Source organism: Aegilops tauschii, chromosome 3 (genome assembly GCF_002575655.3).
Source record: "Aegilops tauschii subsp. strangulata cultivar AL8/78 chromosome 3, Aet v6.0, whole genome shotgun sequence".
Taxonomy (NCBI): domain Eukaryota; kingdom Viridiplantae; phylum Streptophyta; class Magnoliopsida; order Poales; family Poaceae; genus Aegilops; species Aegilops tauschii.
The window spans coordinates 460,031,653-460,051,116 of NC_053037.3; the positions used below are offsets into that span (position 1 = coordinate 460,031,653).

The 19,464-nt window shown below is 41.5% G+C and overlaps 1 protein-coding gene across 1 annotated transcript; it reads right to left on the reverse strand.

Moving 5' to 3' along the window:
* Positions 1–713: 713 nt before the first annotated feature.
* On the reverse strand, positions 714–10,831 carry LOC109776250 (protein DECREASED SIZE EXCLUSION LIMIT 1). The gene is made up of 13 exons (XM_020334907.4): positions 10,653–10,831; positions 10,459–10,521; positions 10,292–10,360; positions 9,595–9,651; positions 8,402–8,601; positions 7,950–8,005; positions 7,677–7,770; positions 6,979–7,045; positions 5,385–5,467; positions 5,172–5,263; positions 3,566–3,672; positions 1,340–1,403; positions 714–1,020 (listed from the first exon to the last, which is right to left on the reverse strand). The coding sequence occupies exons 1-13, from the start codon at positions 10,775–10,777 to the stop codon at positions 883–885; spliced, it is 1,215 nt and encodes a 404-aa protein (XP_020190496.1). The 5' UTR covers positions 10,778–10,831; the 3' UTR covers positions 714–882.
* Positions 10,832–19,464: the final 8,633 nt, after the last annotated feature.

The window sequence follows — 19,464 nt, forward strand, 5'->3', positions numbered from 1 at the left end:
CTACCATGCATCACATACAACGACTCGAACACGGTCTCGGCCTCCCGGTTTCCCGCTTAATCCCGTCCGAGCCAGAGACGGACTCGAACACACAAACTTCACCGCCGCGGCCGTGCTTTGCTATACACCCCTACCTACGCGAACCCTCCGTCCGTCCAAGCAACAGCACAAGCAGCGGTTTTGATCTCGTCGCATCAGACTAAGCCAGAGCTAGCGCGACCGAGCCGAACAGATCAGATGGCGGCCGCCGGTATGGACAGGTTCGTGGCCACGATGGCCTTCTGCGAGGCGCCCTTCGACGGCACCCTCGCCTCCGCGGTGCCCGCCGTCCACGACGACGAGCACAAAGGAGCTGCGTCGGCGGTGATGGATGCAGCCAAGGAGTGCTTCTCCTCCAGCGCCGCGTCGGAGCAGCAGCAGCAGGGCTCGGACAGCGTGTCGGCCTTCTTCGACGCCGTCGCCCTGGAGCAGTAGCAGTATTATTTTGGACAAGAATTATTGTACTTGGTCTTTGTTAAATTTTCCTACTAGTAGCAGCAGTTCGGCTAAAGCTTGATTGCACTCATGTACTAGGACTAGGAGGTTCTTGAGTTCTATACCTGAGGCATTAACTTGTAATTTGCCTCGAGAATGGCTGGGTTTAACTGAATTTTCATTCACTTCTTAAGATGGTTATCCACTTTCACTCAGAGTAAATTAACAGTACACCTCGCTCAAACTGGAAACTATCTTACCAGGCCATGATCATCGTATAACAGTTAGTTCTAGAAACTTAGACTTCGAACAAAAAATACATGTTCATGAATTTCTCTATTGAAGCCTACAGATATGATTTTCCACCAAGTTACAGATATCATAATCATATGACACCATGATCAGATTCTATCTCTCAACCTCCTCTGTTGCCATGAGAACTTTGCTGGGTGTTTTCGGAGGATACAGCTCCCATAACGCAACCGTGGTGTCCGCCGAGCATGAGGCTAACAGTTTGCAGTCATGTGAGAAAGTCACCACGGCACACTGCCAGCAGAAAAGAAGCATGTAAGTTAAACCACACATCAAGCAGAATTCGACCAAGTTGTACTACCTCCGTCCGGAATTAGTTGTCGCTAAAATGGATGTATCTAGATGTATTTCAGTGTTAGATACATCCTTTTGAGTGACAAGTAATTCCGAACGGAGGGAGTAGTAAGGAAGTAATTGAGCTGGTTATCAATCTCATGACCCATACTCCAATTAAAGTAAACAGGAGGACTGAAATTGACATTTTTGACTGATCGAGGGACCCTAGATGCAAAATGGAAATGCCAAGAGCACTTAGTTGAGCGAAGCTGCATACCGTAGCGCTGTGATACTTTAGAACCGCTAGAGCATTTCCTTTATTGTAGTTATACACTCGAATCCTGCAATGATGTAAAACACTTGAAACATTACACAAATGCAAGGATTACAGACTCAGATAAACAACTAGAAGCATGCTTGTCATGCAGACATCGCCTACTGCTTGTCCAACTTTGCTCAACTCCTATTCTATGCACATAATGACCTGCCTATTTTCTGTTCTGCACCTATTCTATTGTCATCTACAGGATGTGACGTCTCTTCTCTGTCTTGCACTTCCCCCTCAGAGGGCATGCAAGTGTCACTTACCTCAGAACCCTAATCAACCAGCACTAAATCAGTTTGGCAATCAGGGACAACTGGTGTTGCCGCGACATAATCAGCTTTGCTAATCAACGGTAGTTCTACATGGAGGTCGCCCTCGCGGCGCAGTGCCTCGTCCAGCAGGATACCCTTCACAAAGCCGTTGAGTTTGGATAAGACTATACACATTTTTTTCATAAATTTAATAATTTACTGTATCTCATACAAGTCGTTCTACTCCATGACATGGCTTGCATGTAGACGATAAATGAAGACATTGTTTTTGCTCTGCTGTTCGTGGTGTGGAACACCAATTTTGAATAAGACACAGCTGAGCTGGCAAGTGTTGAGAGTTAGGGGATGGAGTCAGATGCTAAGCATATTTTTTTATGTCCTGCTGATACTATGATTGAATGTATCTACGAATGTATCTACGGTATCAGGGTCATACTGGTTTCCTGGGTGATACTACGATATCAGGGTGATACTAGATTCCTGGGTGATACTACATTATACAGGTGACACTATTATTGAATGTATCTTTTGTTTTATGTATTTCTAGGTGATCACGCGTTTGACATGGAGAACCCCTTTTAAAGGCTATGTTTGGAAAGTAAAAGAAACTACATGAAGAACCCCTTTTACAGGCTAATGTTTTTTATGGTTTAGTTCTTAGTGACACACACTTTGCCTCTGGCGTAGTGACAAGTACCACTCTTTTCAGTTCAAAACTAGAAACTGAATAAAGAAAGTGTTTCCAGAAAGACTGGCAGTGCTCAAGCCTTCGGTAGTGGAAGTGTGACAAGAAGCTGAACTGCAACCCTGCAGTATATGTGAGACTCAGGGTACAGGTGATACTCATGCTGTACGTGAGACTCATGGTATATGTGAGACTCCCCTGATTGATTCTGCCAGGGACCCGAAGCATGGGAACCCTGAATAAACGACCCCCCCCCCCCCCCCCACCCGCGGGAATTCCACTACCGAGGGCTTCAGGGGAAATATGGTCGTTTCCCATCTCTGGTTTTTCAAAAGTTAACTATGTGGACTTCCTTAACCCGCCCGCCGCCCCCTTTTCTCCAACAACTCCCCACGCTTCCCTATGTGCACCCCGGACAAAGGTGCTGGCTGCACTCATCGTTACAGCACCTATACCCACCCTTGTGTTATGTAACCCAGGCTTGTGCTATGTAACCCAGTGTTGGAACTCAGCAGTGCAACTTGAATTAGAGTTGCAAGCAACATAGGCCATGCCACCTATGTAACCCACACTTGTGCTATGTACCCAGTGTTCGCCTTCAGCGTCATGGACTTGCTGTACATAGTTGACTCATGGGATCAGCAGAATAAACCACGTTGGCCGATGTAAGATGACGAATCTTACGTTTGCTTTCATTTATATTCAAGGATCTCGAGACACATGACTTGACCGTGGTAGCACATGCATCTCATAACCAAATTTCATGTATCTCATAAGCAAAACCATCATCAGGTCCTTCTCTGATATCCTAACAAAATTTCATGTGCTTTTTTTTGTAAATTTTATAATTTCTTGTATCTCATACATGGTTTGCACGTGTAATTTAGTATCACCCAGGCTTTTAGTATCACACACACAACGTAGTATCACCCACGAAGCTAGTGTCACCAGGGCATAAAAAATATGCTTAGCCTCTGGCTCCATCCCCTTCCTCTCAACCCAGGAGTTGTGATCGCCTACTCAACCATGGAAATCATGAGACATCCATTTGATTAATTTACTTTCGATTCCACTCAAGTATATTTATAACCTACAAATAAACAGTCCTATATTCAAATCAGATGCAGTTATTGACTCAGGCAATCAGATCCACTAAGCCACTAAAAAAGGTTGTATTAGCATCCCTGCCCAGCGACAAAAGCTAAGGATGGGGGAACAAACCTGTGATCCCAACCAGCAGTTGCTGCAATCTTGTTGTCTGGCCGAATCGCTATACCCGCTATACCGGGTTGCTCAATTTCTATCTCATTCCTGAGAGAAAACGTGCCCTGTAATCAAGACAGCTACATTTCGGTTAAGAATTAAAGTTGTCTTGATTCCTAAATGAAATTGAAGCACTCCAGTGCAGGTAATGCTTGTGATGAAATGAATGCAAAAATCACAATCACACAAGTAGTTTGATGTAGCCAATGCAACCAAAAGACCGATCTGATGGAAGAGACTAGGCAATACATTTATACGTCAACACTCCCCCTCACGTGTGGCTCCCTCAGTCCTAAACGTGGACCGAAAGTGGGCTGCAATTTAATTGCGCCAGCCGGGTCTTGAACTCAAGACCTCTCAGCTCCGATACCATGTAGCAGTGCATGCTCTAGCCAATGGAACCAAAAGACCGATCTGATGGAAGAGACTGGGCAATACATGTTTGGAAAGCAACTTGTATTCCCATGAGGCCATAGGCCAGTATATATGCCTGTACAAGTGTAGGATATGCAGAAAACCCCTTATACAACGGGGTAAATATAAAAGGCTACATGGCTATATAAATAGTACTCTAACAGTTGACATGTCGAGCTATTGAGTCTGAATTACCGAAAAAGGGTTTCCCCCCGCTTTGTATACAAAGCAACCAACCGAACCATACAGGGATAGGTGTTGGGGCGGAAGCAGCACAATCACGCCCAAAAGAAAAGACAGAGAAAGAGCACCACTGAGTCTGAATTATGAAGTACTCCCTCTGTAAATAAATATAAGAGTGTTTAGATCACTAAAGTAGTGATCTAAACGCTCTTATATTTGTTTACGGAGGGAGTAGATCATAAAGAGATGCTCAATTACCTTACTGTGTAAACTAGTTAGCACCACATGTATGAATTATCACCTGGAAATATTGCTCCAAATCTGGGCTAACATCCAGGTACGAAAAACTGATAAACTGATATCTCAACGTAGCTGTCATTTTGGATACGCGAGCACTCATCAACCCTCTGAAAAGAGGATATAATACATAACACCGAGCCATCAATTTTTACATAGAATTGATGAACGCAAAGATATCCTGAGATAACTTTAAAAACATGTTTTTACTTTTTTTTTCCTCACCTAGATGAAAATTTCCACACCCCAGATAACGATAGAAGGCTGCCGACATTTTTTTTTACCCTTCCAATTTCCCGGGAACAAAACATTTTGTTATTATCTCTACAAGTAGCAGGCAGTCAGGACTCGATCCCTAATTTACAGTGTATTGCCTACTAATCCTTCCCACAGGAAGCACATCTCAGTTCTTACATGTCTCTAGCGTAATCATAAATTGCTAGAAGCACTTGTGGATGTATGATTGTGTCAGGATATACTTGAGAATATTACTAAAACTGTACTGAGAGTGACATAACTTAGAATATGCAAAGAATACAGATTACAAAGTGAACTTGGGCTTGTCAGCTACTACAAGTATATAACCAAGACTTGCACTTACACCATGCATTTTCATGATAGGAATATCTTATATAGCAGGAAACAGAACATAAAATAATTGATGTCACACCTGCTGATGATCAAGGGCAAACATGGCTACTTTATTATCAGCACCTCCTGAGATCCCACCGGTGCATAAACCATCAATAGCAATGGATAAAGCTGCACACTTGCATCTTATTAGATCATATGTTGTTTCATTCCATCAAAGGAAGATAAAAATTAACTGCTCTTGAAAATAGCAAGTTACACAATTGAATTAAAACTGGGTGTAGCATGAGACCTGATTCCAAATGATATTTCACTGAAGATAAAGGTGACCCAGGCTTCCGTACATCCCACCAGAGAGTGCTTCCATCTTCATAACTGGTGGCCGAAAAAGTGATGTTTATTAATAAAATGAACACATACACTTCTAAACCCTGAACTCTTGAATCAGTTTAATTCACCCCCTTGGCCCTATCCCGTTTTATATTATGAACTTTTTAAAAAGTCATAAATAGTCAAAACTCAATATGAAAAGGCGGATTCAATACTCCACAGATGACATGTAGCTAAACTTTTTCTAATAGTCAATATGAAATCCTGAATTTCCTATAAAGTTTTTGCCTGATAGTCAAACTGAAAATGAATCAATAGTTAATCTGAAAAAAACTATTTACCAAATTTCCTAAAGAGTTCCAGGGTGCCCCAAAAAGGCAATTTTATTATTAAAAGAATCCTGATTTCTATATTTTAAGTTGAGTGTAAAAGTGATGCCACGTGTCATCTCTGCCAGCACAGCTGTTTGGGATAGGGTCAAGGGGGTAAAATAAACTGATTCGACAGTTTAAAGTTAGAAACAACCGGTTTCAGAATTCGAGGTTGAATAATGAACTTCAGCAGTAGTTCAGGGTTGAAAATGACATATTGTTTGAACTTTGAAAATGAAATTTCCGTGAGAACATCCAGCGTGTATGCAAAAAGGCTGAGAAGAATTTTTCATTCTGAAAAAAATTACCGAAGTCGCTTTAACCTGCCCCAAAAGCATGCTATGGGATTGTTTAGCGTATTAAGTACTAGAGATTAATTTACCATATTTATGTACCAACTATTGAGATGAGATTATATTGAGATATCACTACAGTTCATAATGTGACTAGTCAGCTTGAACCCTTGAAGCATACTCGCTTGAGTTAATGGACTTTATTTGTAAGATAAAGTTGCTTTGTTGTTTCACAACAGAATCAATTCAATTGTGTAAGTGACATACACTCACAGTTGAAATCTTTACATGTGAGCTAATCGAATGAATATGCATCAACAATACCATTTTACTATGTGCTGCACATGCCCCACGGAATACACACAACAATGGGTATGGCTAAGATTGTGAAGCAGGAACAAATCTGTATGCGGCAGATAGTCATTTGTACACTTCACATAACACCATCACTACACTTGCAATAAGAATTTGATCAAGTACAACTTCTGCCATAGAGGGGAGATGAATTATCTTACTTCATTCTCTCAAATATATGAGTTGAAAGATGATTCATGTGCAATATAACCATGCCAAGCATTTGAATACCATTTCCATTCCATATGATTGTTACTATCCAGATAAAACATGAGATGTGTTCAGCTTATGACATTTTTTATTATGTGTGATTATTGCGTAACACTTAGAGCCAAGACTCCCAAACAAAGGACAGAGGCCAGAGGATAAACGAGAGCATGAGTCTGGTAAAAGGACCAGATTCATATTTAAGCCATTTGCCACAATTGACCTAAGAAAGAGCTCAATAGATTTTTAACTGAAAAGAGCTTAATAGTTTTTGTTCAGATACTCCACTAGGCCATGGCATATTGGGTTTTTGAAAAGTTGATCTGGATACCTTGATAAAATATTAACATAGCCTCCAGATTCACACGGGATGAAAGCTTGCACAGCCATGCATAGACCTACAAACAACAGAAGTACAGTTTTCAACGATTACTCAAAAGCATAGATAGTCAGGAAAAACAAATGACACAGAACAATTAAAAGGGATTTTTATTGCGGTCCTGCAGATAAAGACTATTATTTTAATTCAATAGTTGTAAACAAAGCCATGCATTGTACCTTGTAATAACAACAAGAAAACTACAACAGCACAAGAAATATAAATAAACAAGATGCCAGAGAGTCTCATGCCATGGAAGAAGGATTGATCCTCTATTACATATATATATCCTTGCATTCGTGATACCAGAGAGGTCAGTCAAATTGCAAGGCGTACATATCTCAGATAAAGGCATGCATTTATAACTTCCTTCCATGTAAACTGAACAATGAATCAACAGACCATGTAGGTGGAGCTGCTGGATCTAGGTCAAGAGGGACAATTCTCAAACCAAACTCTGGATTTCTGGTAGACAAAAAATTAAAACAACAAAAATGGTGGAGGCTACTCTGATGTCAAGTCTAAATAGTTCACGGTTCTACTAAGCGAGAAGTTACCACTGGATACATATACTAGGTACAACCCACCATGGTATTTTGTTGAACAAAAACAAACAACTATAGCTGGAGTGGTGAAGAGTGAGGACAAACCTTTTTTCTTGGTAAGGCGACCTGTCATATTAGCACTACATCTTTGGGGCAAACACATTATCTTCCTTGAATTTTCAATGTCCCAAAGTTCAACCTGTAGGTTTTGTTTTGAAGTTTCAACATGAAAGCAGTGACAACAAAAGAAGTAACAATATAAACACACACATAAACACCAAAGTTCAGCCAGGCTTGCTTCATTGCATTATATTAAGCCAATCTCAATTTATTTATTGATCTTAAGTTAGTGAAAAGATAACATAGTTTGGAACTAACCTCAGAAGATTCTTGACCAGCGATTGCCAATATATTTTTTCCATCCAAGGATCTGCCTAGCAAATACATCATAAAGTCAACAATGCAGAGATAGCATGCTTGTCTAAACAAGAAGTTATCAGACACATACAGTACATCCTTCTTCTAAACGATGTGACATTTGAAAGTCAACAAAGTGTTATATTACGCCATTTCCTTTGCAGTCTTTCCTCTACATAAATGAATGAAATTGCCATTTATTTGTCCATTACCGAAAAGCTTACACTTCCATAATAAGTCACTACTCCCTCCGTCCCATAATGTAAGTCACTACTCCCTCCGTCCCATACTAGTGTAGTGTCAAAAAACGTCTTACATTATGGGACGGAGGGAGTAGTTAATAAATTCATGTAGGATTCAGAGGCTATTGCTGCTTTTAAACGTGATGGGATTCGAAAATGGTCGCACATTACCTTGTTCATATTCTTGTGTTCCTTCTGCAAGATTTACAACATCTGATCCTGTATTATCTTCAGTAGGTACTCTTTGCGGCTCAGTGCCACCATTTGAGCCACTCAAGCTGGTTTGTGTGCCATGTGCAGAACATGGAACCTTAAACAGTGACATCTTACAGAAATGGTATGTACTTGTTTTGATTGTAAATATGGGCCTCCTGCAGGAGCACAAATAATAGATTTATAAATTGCACAGAAATTCATAGAACATGCACGGGCCACAAAGCCTGCTAAAAAGTATATATTCTTCCAGATTTCCACATGAACACTGTACATATTGTCTTACCTCCTAAAATGAATCACAAGTGTCCACGCGTCTAGGTCATTCATAGTTGAGACCAGATATATTTATAAAGAAAGAATAATTCTAGGTTCTACAAATCACCTGGTTGTTTAGAAGTTCTTCAAAATGTTGCCACTACAGTTTACGGATGAGGGCCATTGTTATACATTTGGACATAAAAGTATCATATTACAAGTTTACAACAACGTAACATCCGTCAAAAAACAGGAAAACACCATAAGGGTTGTGCTTTCAAGCTATAATCAGGACGAAATACTACCAGATAACATGAATAGCTTAATTCTTATGAAAGGGTACTCGGAACGTATCAAGATTTTGCTCATTGCTAACTGATATTGCAGGTGCTTGCATTGAGTTTGACCATAAAATCGATAGCATCACTGATTATCTGACCTTGGTAGTTAAAGAAACTTTCAACATATTAGATAAGGAACCTTAGTATGATAGCGATACTTATTACACTCCTACCCGGGTATATTATTTCGCCCCGCCCCTAGCCCTAAATCTAATAAGCAGCTGTATTTTCTGGTGGCCAAAGGGCAGTTACAGAATACAATTTGCAGAGGAGAGTCGACATCAGGAATGATAGTTGTTCTGCCTTCAGGGACATAAGCTGTCTTGTAATTATTAAATAAAGACTTCTTTTCAATTCTTCATAGAATGTTCGATTTGTAATATTTGAAAGATTATGTGCATGTGTATTTCATTGCATTTAAGTAAGCGGGAGCCTATTCCTGACTGATCGTGCCCTAGCTTATGTTTGACGTAAACAGTTCTCAACTTTCTTTCAGAAAAGGAAATATGACAACCCTTGGCATCTTGCGACTGCAGATGCAGAAAGTCATACCGTGAGAGCCCAGCTTCCTCAATTGCCCAGCCTTTGCACAAACCATCCCTTCCCTGGCTGTGCCAAAATCAAAAGCATGGATATTGAGGATCAAAATAAGCCTCACAGAAAATCTCTTACATCTAAATTCTGCGATGCAATAAAAGCTGTGTACAAGTTAAAAGGCACTTAGACAGTTCAAGCATGTATAGTCAATATAAAAAACATAGGTATTGATCAAAATTCGACAAAAGATCACCACTGGAAATAAATATGCTCAAAGGAAATCTCTTCCATCTACATTCAACAATGCAGAAGAAGTTATGCAGAAGGTAGAATGCACTTAGATGGTTCAGGCATATATAGCTTTCCCTAAAGCCAAGCTCAGCAACTGTAACACGGTACTGAAATGGGTTCACCAACAGTGTTTCAAATATAGCTCTGACATGGTTATACTCCCTCCGTTCCTAAATATAAGTCTTTTTAGACATTTCAAATGGACTACAACATACGGATGTATGTAACATATTTTAGAGTGTAGATTCACTTATTTTGCTCCGTATGTAGTCACTTGTTGGAATCTCTAGAAAGACTTATATTTGGGAACAGAGGGAGTACTAGTTATGGTACTGGAATTTCTTATCTAGCAACATGGTAAGCTAAGTTTGAGATATCCAATAACCAGCACTCCTGACAGAATTCACCCCAATTCACTCACCTAATGATTGTGTTCCCAAGTCCGGCGCCAGCAGCGATTGAATACACTCCAGCCGCGCCACCATGAGCCCTGCAGATTGCAGAATCACACGGTATCACACCCAACCACTCGAAACCGATTAACCGAACCACACCCGCCGCTGCAGTCTGCAGAAGCAGCAGGCTTACCAGATGGAGGAGACTGTGCGGTGGCTCGCCGTGTCCCAGACCCTGAGCTCCCCGTCAGCCGCGCTGGTGGAGGAAAAGCAGAGACCATGAACCAAACATCAAAGCACAGCAGAGTCACATTCAAAAGAGTTCATGGCAAGCGGCTGACGATACGGGCGACCAGAGAGGGGTGTAGGGGTTGGGAGGAAGTTTACCCGGAGAAGAGGAGAGGGAGGGCGTGGTGGAAGCAGGCGTCGCTGACGGCGGCGCGGTGGCCCCGGAGCACCGCCACAGGATCCGGCGACGGGCGGCGGCGCGGCCTCTCCCGGTCGCTGGCCATCCCGCTCGGCGAAGTGCGAGACAGACAGAGAAAGCAGTTATGTCCTGTCCAGCGCTCGACGCCTATGCCCAAACACGGGAAAATATGTAGTGCACTGGAGCTTGAGCGCTACCGGTGCACCGAACTCATATTGTGTTTTTAAAATATTTCAAAAAATAAAAAAATAGCACACTCACACAACATTAGTGTTGATTATCATAAAATTTCAAGTCAAAATTTGAAACATAACTCGAAAAACTAAAATGACAAATTCGACACCGAATAGTACATAACTTTGGGCTTTAGATTTGGTCCATTATCACACTGATGTCAAAATTGTCCTTTTTTATCTTAAAAGTATTTCAAATTTTTATATGAAATTTTATGACATCGTACATTGATATTGCGCTAACATGCTAGAATTTTTTCAGAATTTTAAAAATACTCTACGGATCCGGTGCACCGGTAGCACCACAAATGCGGGTGCACCAGATACATTCCCAAACAAACACACCCTTGTCAATAAAACTATGAACTATGGTTATAACTTAGATATGATGTACTGTTTCATATCATCATCTCATGCATACTAGTTTGTTATGTATAGTTGCTACTTGTCTATGATGTTAGATTATGAAGTTACACATTAATTCCTATTTTCGAAATTATTGTTGTTGATATGTTATGTTGGTCTGTGATGTTAAAGTTTACTTCTATTCGAAATCAAAGTTTGGCCCATATTTGATATATCTATGGTGCTAAAATTACATATCATAGGGGTAATCTTATCACCTCAAACAAAATGGCGCATGCAACAATCATCCACTCTTTCATCCTCTCAACCAAACACACAAATGGCTATCCTTAGCCACATTTATCCTCCCTACCAAACAAAATAATAAGGTTATCCAACTCACCTAATCCCTCACAACCAAATAACCAAAATTGACTATCCCCAACCTGGTTAAGGATATTCTTAGCCAGGTAACCTTGCACGTGAACCAAACGCCACCTAAGGGTGTGTTTGGGCGTAGGCGTCGTCGCATCGAGCGCTGGACATAGCATATATCAAAGGCTGGCTCTTATCTATTGGCCCATAACATATGACAACACACCTTTTTTTGGACTGAACTACCAATGTCATCACCGAGACAAGCATATATGACACAACCGCAAATATTAGTCTCGTTTGCTTGCTATCCATCTACAATGCAACATTGAAACAATCTGGTTAAGGATATTCTTAGCCAGGTAACCTTACACGTGAACCAAACGCCACCTAAGGGTGTGTTTGGGCATAGGCGTCGTCGCGTCGAGCGCTGGACATAGCATATATCAACAGCTGGCTCTTATCTATTGGCCCATAACATATGACAACACACCTTTTTTTAGACTGAACTACCAATATCATCACCGAGACAAGCATATATGACACAACTGCAAATATTAGCCTCTTTTGCTTGTTGTCCATCTACAATGCAACATTGAAACAATAATAGATTGATATAAACCTGCCCAATGTCCATTGAAATGGCATGAATCAAATAGCAAACAATAATTGCTATGGACAACAGATTTTTTACCAAACTGTTGTACGTAGCAGATTTACAAAACACAAAAATTATGTTGTTTACCAAACTGCTGTACATTTTTTTGGAAAAGGAGATTAAGACCCCGCCTCTGCATCAATCGATGCATACGACCATCTTTATGTATTATTCCACAAAGGTCTAACAAGAACATACATCAAGCCACCCGAAGCCACCACTCACACCTACAAAACTCGATAATATGGAGTGCTCTCACTCCTCATATCTAAATTCGATGTCGTCGCCGATCCATCCACATAACGTATCGGAACCAACTACCGGTGCAGCAGACCTAAAGCGTACACCACATGCATACGTTCTAGACGGCGCCATCTTCATCGGGCCGCTGACCCATCTTCAGGAAACAGATCCGCATCATTCTTGCCAGTCCGTTCATTCGTTGACGCCACCACGGCGCCACCGCCCCGCGCTCGTCCATCCAGACGCGAAGATTCTGGAAGATCTGTCGTGCGTAGCACCTGCCGGCCAGGCATGACACGGCATAGCACCTGTCGGCCAGGCATGATTTGACATCTCCACCGAAATCTCCATGCAAGACGAAGCTGCTCCACCTCATGCCTTTGTCTTCCAGCGCTGCTCCACAAACGATGCTCACAAGAGAGAAAACGACACTGCAGTACTGTTGGGGAACATAGTAATTTCAAAAAAATTCCTACGCACACGCAAGATCATGGTGATGCATAGCAACGAGAGGGGAGAGTGTTGTCCACGTACCCTCGTAGACCGACAGTGGAAGCGTTATCACAACGCGGTTGATGTAGTCGTACGTCTTCACGATCCGACCGATCAAGTACCGAACGCACGGCACCTCCGAGTTCTACACACGTTCAGCTCGATGACGTCCCTCGAACTCCGATCCAGCCGAGTGTTGAGGGAGAGTTTCGTCAGCACGACGGCGTGGTGACGATGATGATGTTCTACCGACGCAGGGCTTCGCCTAAGCTCCGCAACGATATTATCGAGGTGTAATTTGGTGGAGGGGGGCACCGCACACGGCTAAAAGATCTCAAGGATCAATTGTTGTGTCTCTGGGGTGCCCCCCTGACCCCGTATATAAAGGAGCACGGGAGGCAGCCGGCCAAGGGGAGAGGCGCGCCAAAGGGGGGGGTCCTACTCCCGCCGGGAGTAGGACTCCTCCTTTCCTTGTGGGAGTAGGAGAAGGGAAGGGGGAAGGAGAAAGAAGGAAGGGGGCGCCCCCCCTCCCTAGTCCAATTCGGACTAGCCCATGGGGAGGGGTGCGGCCACCCTTTGGGGTCTTTCTCTCCTTTCCCGTATGACCCATTAAGGCCCAATACGAATTCCCGTAACTCTCCGGTACTCTGAAAAATACCCGAATCACTCGGAACCTTTCCGAAGTCCGAATATAGTCGTCCAATATATCGATCTTTACGTCTCGGCCATTCCGAGACTCCTCGTCATGTCCCCGATCTCATTCGGGACTCCGAACTCCTTCGGTACATCAACATACATAAACTCATAATTGTCATCGTAACGTTAAGCGTGCGGACCCTACGGGTTCGAGAACTATGTAGACATGACCGAGACACCTCTCCGGTCAATAACCAATAGCGGAACCTGGATGCTCATATTGGCTCCCACATATTCTACGAAGATCTTTATCGGTCGAACCGCATAACAACATACGTTGTTCCCTTTGTCATCGGTATGTTACTCGCCCGAGATTCGATCGTCGGTATCTCGATACCTAGTTCAATCTCGTTACTGGCAAGTCTCTTTACTCGTTCCGTAATACATCATCCCGCAACTAACTCATTAGTCACAATGCTTGCAAGGCTTATAGTGATGTGCATTACCGAGTGGGCCCAGAGATACCTCTCCGACAATCGGAGTGACAAATCCTAATCTCGAAATACGCCAACCCAACAAGTACCTTTGGAGAGACCTGTAGAGCACCTTTATAATCACCCATTTACGTTGTGACGTTTGGTAGCACACAAAGTGTTCCTCCGGTAAACGGGAGTTGCATAATCTCATAGTCATAGGAACATGTATAAGTCATGAACGAAAGCAATAGCAACATACTAAACGATCGAGTGCTAAGCTAACGGAATGGGTCAAGTCAATCACGTCATTCTCCTAATGAGGTGATCCGTTAATCAAATGACAACTCATGTCAATGGCTAGGAAACATAACCATCTTTGATCAACGAGCTAGTCAAGTAGAGGCATACTAGTGACACTCTGTTTGTCTATGTATTCACACATGTATCAAGTTTCCGGTTAATACAATTCTAGCATGAATAATAAACATTTATCATGATATAAGGAAATAAATAATAACTTTATTATTGCCTCTAGGGCATATTTCCTTCAGTCTCCCACTTGCACTAGAGTCAATAATCTAGTTCACATCGCCATGTGATTTAACATCAATAGTTCACATCACCATGTGATTAACACCCATAGTTCACATCGTCATGTGACCAACACCCAAAGGGTACTAAGGTGTGATCATGTTTGATTGTGAGATAATTTTAGTCAACGGGTCTGTCACATCAAATCCGTAAGTATTTTGCAAATTTCTATGTCTACAATGCTCTGCACAGAGCTACTCTAGCTAATTGCTCCCACTTTCAATATGTATCTAGACCGAGACTTAGAGTCATCTAGATTAGTGTCAAAACTTGCATCGACGTAACCCTTTACGACGAACCTTTTGTCACTTCCATAATCGAGAAACATATCCTTATTCCATTAAGGATAATTTTGACTGCTGTCCAGTGATCTACTCCTAGATCACTATTGTACTCCCTTGCCAAAATCAGTGTAGGGTATACAATAGATCTGGTACACAGCATGGCATACTTTATAGAACCTATGGCCAAGGCATAGGGAATGACTTTCATTCTCTTTCTATCTTCTGCCATGGTCGGGCTTTGAGTCTTACTCAATTTCACACCTTGTAACACAGGCAAGAACTCTTTCTTTGACTGTTCTATTTTGAACTACTTCAAAATCTTGTTAAGGTATGTACTCATTGAAAAACTTATCAAGCGTCTTCATCTATCTCTATAGATCTTGATGCTCAATATGTAAGCAGCTTCACCGAGGTCTTTCTTTGAAAAACTCCTTTCAAACACTCCTTTATGCTTTGCAGAATAATTCTACATTATTTCTGATCAACAATATGTCATTCACATATACTTACCAGAAATGTTGTAGTGCTCCCACTCACTTTCTTGTAAATACAGGCTTCACCGCAAGTCTGTATAAAACTATATCCTTTGATCAACTTATCAAAGCGTATATTCCAGCTCCGAGATGCTTGCACCAGTCCATAGATGGATCGCTGGAGCTTGCATGTTTTGTTAGCACTTTTAGGATTGACAAAACCTCCTGGTTGCATCATATACAACTCTTCTTTAATAAATCCATTAAGGAATGTAGTTTTGTTTATCTATTTGCCAGATTTCATAAAATGCGGCAATTGCTAACATGATTCAGACAGACTTTAAGCATAGATACGAGTGAGAAACTCTCTCATCGTAGTCAACACCTTGAACTTGTCGAAAACCTTTTGCGACAATTCTAGCTTTGTAGATAGTAACACTACTATCAGCGTCTGTCTTCCTCTTGAAGATCCATTAATCTCAATGGCTCGCCGATCATCGGGCAAGTCAACCAAAGTCCATACTTTGTTCTTCATACATGGATCTTATCTCAGATTTCATGGCCTCAAGCCATTTTGCGGAATCTGGGCTCACCATCGGTTCTTCATAGTTCGTAGGTTCGTCATGGTCTAGTAACATAACCTCCAGAACAGGATTACCGTACCACTCTGGTGCGGATCTTACTCTGGTTTACCTACGAGGTTTGGTAGTAACTTGATCTGAAGTTACATGATCATCATCATTAACTTCCTCACTAATTGGTGTAGGAGTCACAGGAACAGATTTCTGTGATGAACTACTTTCCAATAAGGGAGCAGGTACAGTTACCTCATCAAGTTCTACTTTCCTCCCACTCACTTCTTTCGAGAGAAACTCCTTCTCTAGAAAGGATCCATTTTTAGCAACGAATGTCTTGCCTTCGGATCTGTGATAGAAGGTGTGCCCAACTGTCTCCTTTGGGTATCCTATGAAGACACATTTCTCCGATTTGGGTTTGAGCTTATCAGGATGAAACTTTTTCACATAAGCATCGCAACCCCAAAATTTTAAGAAACGACAACTTCGGTTTCTTGCTAAACCTCAGTTCATAAGGCGTCGTCTCAACGGATTTTGATGGTGCCCTATTTAACGTGAATGCAGCTGTCTCTAATGCATAACCCCAAAATGATAGTGGTAAATTGGTAAGAGACATCATAGATTGCACTATATCCAATGAAGTACGGTTATGACGTTTGGACACACCATTATGCTGTGGTGTTCCAGGTGGCATGAATTTGTGAAACTATTCCACATTGTTTTAACTGAAGGCCAAACTCGTAACTCAAATACTCTTCTCTACGATCAGATCGTAGAAACTTTATTTTCTTGTTACGATGATTTTCCACTTCACTCTGAAATTATATGAACTTTTCAAATGTTTCAGACTTATGTTTCATTAAGTAAATATACCCATATCTGCTCAAATCATCTGTGAAGGTGAGAAAATAACGATATCCGCCACGAGCCTCAATATTCATTGGACCACATACATCTGTATGTATGACTTCCAACAAATCTGTTGCTCTCTCCATAGTTCCGGAGAACGGCGTTTTAGTCATCTTGCCCATGAGGCACGGTTCGCAAGTATCAAGTGATTCATAATCAAGTGATTCCAAAATCCCATCAGTATGGAGTTTCTTCATGCGCTTTACACCAATATGACCTAAACGGCAGTGCCACAAATAAGTTGCACTATCATTATTAACTTTGCATCTTTTGGCTTCAATATTATGAATATGTGTATCACTACGATCGAGATCCAACAAACCATTTTCGTTGGTGTGTATGACCATAGAAGGTTTTTATTCATGTAAACAGAACAACAATTGTTCTCTAACTTAAATGAATAACCGTATTGCAATAAACATGATCAAATCATATTCATGCTCAACGCAAACACCAAATAACACTTATTTAGTTTCAACACTAATCCCGAAAGTATAGGGAGTGTGCGATGATGATCATATCAATCTTGGAACTACTTCCAACACACATCGTCACCTCGCCTTTTACTAGTCTCTGTTTACTGCAACTCCCGTTTCGAGTTACTACTCTTTAGCAACTGAACCAGTATCAAATACCGAGGGGTTGCTATAAACACTAGTAAAGTACACATCAATAACATGTATATCCAATATACCTTTGTTCACTTTGCCATCCTTCTTATCCACCAAATAGTTGGGGTAGTTCCGCTTCCAGTGACCAGTCCCTTTGCAGTAGAAGCACTTAGTCTCAGGCTTAGGACCAGACTTAGGCTTCTTCACTTGAGCAGCAACTTGCTTGCCGTTCTTCTTGAAGTTCCCCTTCTTCCCTTTGCCCTTTTCTTGAAACTAGTGGTCTCGTCAACCATCAACACTTGATGTTTTTCTTGATTTCTACCTTCGTCGATTTCAGCATCACGAAGAGCTCGGGAATTACTTTCGTCATCCCTTGCATACTATAGTTCATCACGAAGTTCTACTAACTTGGTGATGGTGACTAGAGAATTCTGTCAATCACTATTTTATCTGGAAGATAAACTCCCACTTGATTCAAGCGATTGTAGTACCCAGACAATCTGAGCACATGCTCACTAGTTGAGCGATTCTCCTCCATCTTTTAGATATAGAACTTGTTGGAGATTTCATATCTCTCAACTCGGGTATTTGCTTGAAATATTAACTTCAACTCCTGGAACATCTCATATGGTCCATGACGTTCAAAACGTCTTTGAAGTCCCGATTCTAAGCCGTTAAGCATGGTGCACTAAACTATCAAGTAGTCATCATATTGAGCTAGCCAAACGTTCATAACGTCTGCATCTGCTCCTGCAATAGGTCTGTCACCTAGCGGTGCATCAAGGACATAATTTTTCTGAGCAATGAGGATAATCCTCAGATCACGGATCCAATCCGCATCTTTGCTACTAACATCTTTCAACATAATTTTTCTCTAGGAACATATCAAAAATAAACACAGGGAAGCAACAACGCGAGCTATTGATCTATAACATAATTTGCAAAATACTATCAGGACTAAGTTCATGATAAATTTAAGTTCAATTAATCATATTACTTAAGAACTCCCGATTAGATAGACATCCCTCTAATCCTCTAAGTGATCACGTGATCCATATCAACTAAACCATGTCCGATCATCACGTGAGATGGAGTAGTTTCAATGGTGAACATCACCATGTTGATCATATCTACTATATGATTCACGCTCGACCTTTCGGTCTCCGTGTTCCGAGGCCATATCTGCATATGCTAGGCTCGTCAAGTTTAACCTGAGTATTCCGCGTGTGCACCTGTTTTGCACCCGTTGTATTTGAACGTAGAGCCTATCACACCCGATCATCACGTGGTGTCTCAGCACGAAGAACTTTCGCAACGGTGCATACTCAGGGAGAACACTTTTATCTTGAAATTTTAGTGAGAGATCATCTTATAATGCTACCGTCAAACAAAGCAAGATAAGATGGATAAAGGATTAACATCACATGCAATCAATATAAGTGATATGATATGGCCATCATCATCTTGTGCTTGTGATCTCCATCTCCGAAGCACCGTGCTCGTGATCTCCATCTCCGACGCACCGTCATGATTACCATTGTCACCGGCGCGACACCTTGATCTCCATCGTAGTATCGTTGTCGTCTCGCCAACTTATTGCTTTTACGACTACCGCTACCGCTTAGTGATAAAGTAAAACTATTACATGGCGATTGCATTTCATACAATAAAGCGACAACCATATGGCTCCTGCCAGTTGCCGATAACTCGGTTACAAAACATGATCATCTCATACAACAAATTATATCACATCATGTCTTGACCATATCACATCACAACATGCCCTGCAAAAACAAGTTAGACGTCCTCTACTTTGTTGTTGCATGTTTTACGTGGCTGCTACGGGCTTAGCAAGAACCGTTCTTACCTAC

Coding starts and splice junctions, on each gene's coding strand:
- LOC109776250 (XM_020334907.4), bottom strand. CDS start 10,777: ATGGCCAGCGACCGGGAGAGGCCGCGCCGCCGCCCGTCGCCGGATCCT. Junction 5,468..6,978: donor TATGTTAATATTTTATCAAG/GTATCCAGATCA, acceptor TTCGGCCACCAG/TTATGAAGATGGAAGCACTC. Junction 5,264..5,384: donor GAAATATCATTTGGAATCAG/GTCTCATGCTAC, acceptor GCAAGTGTGCAG/CTTTATCCATTGCTATTGAT.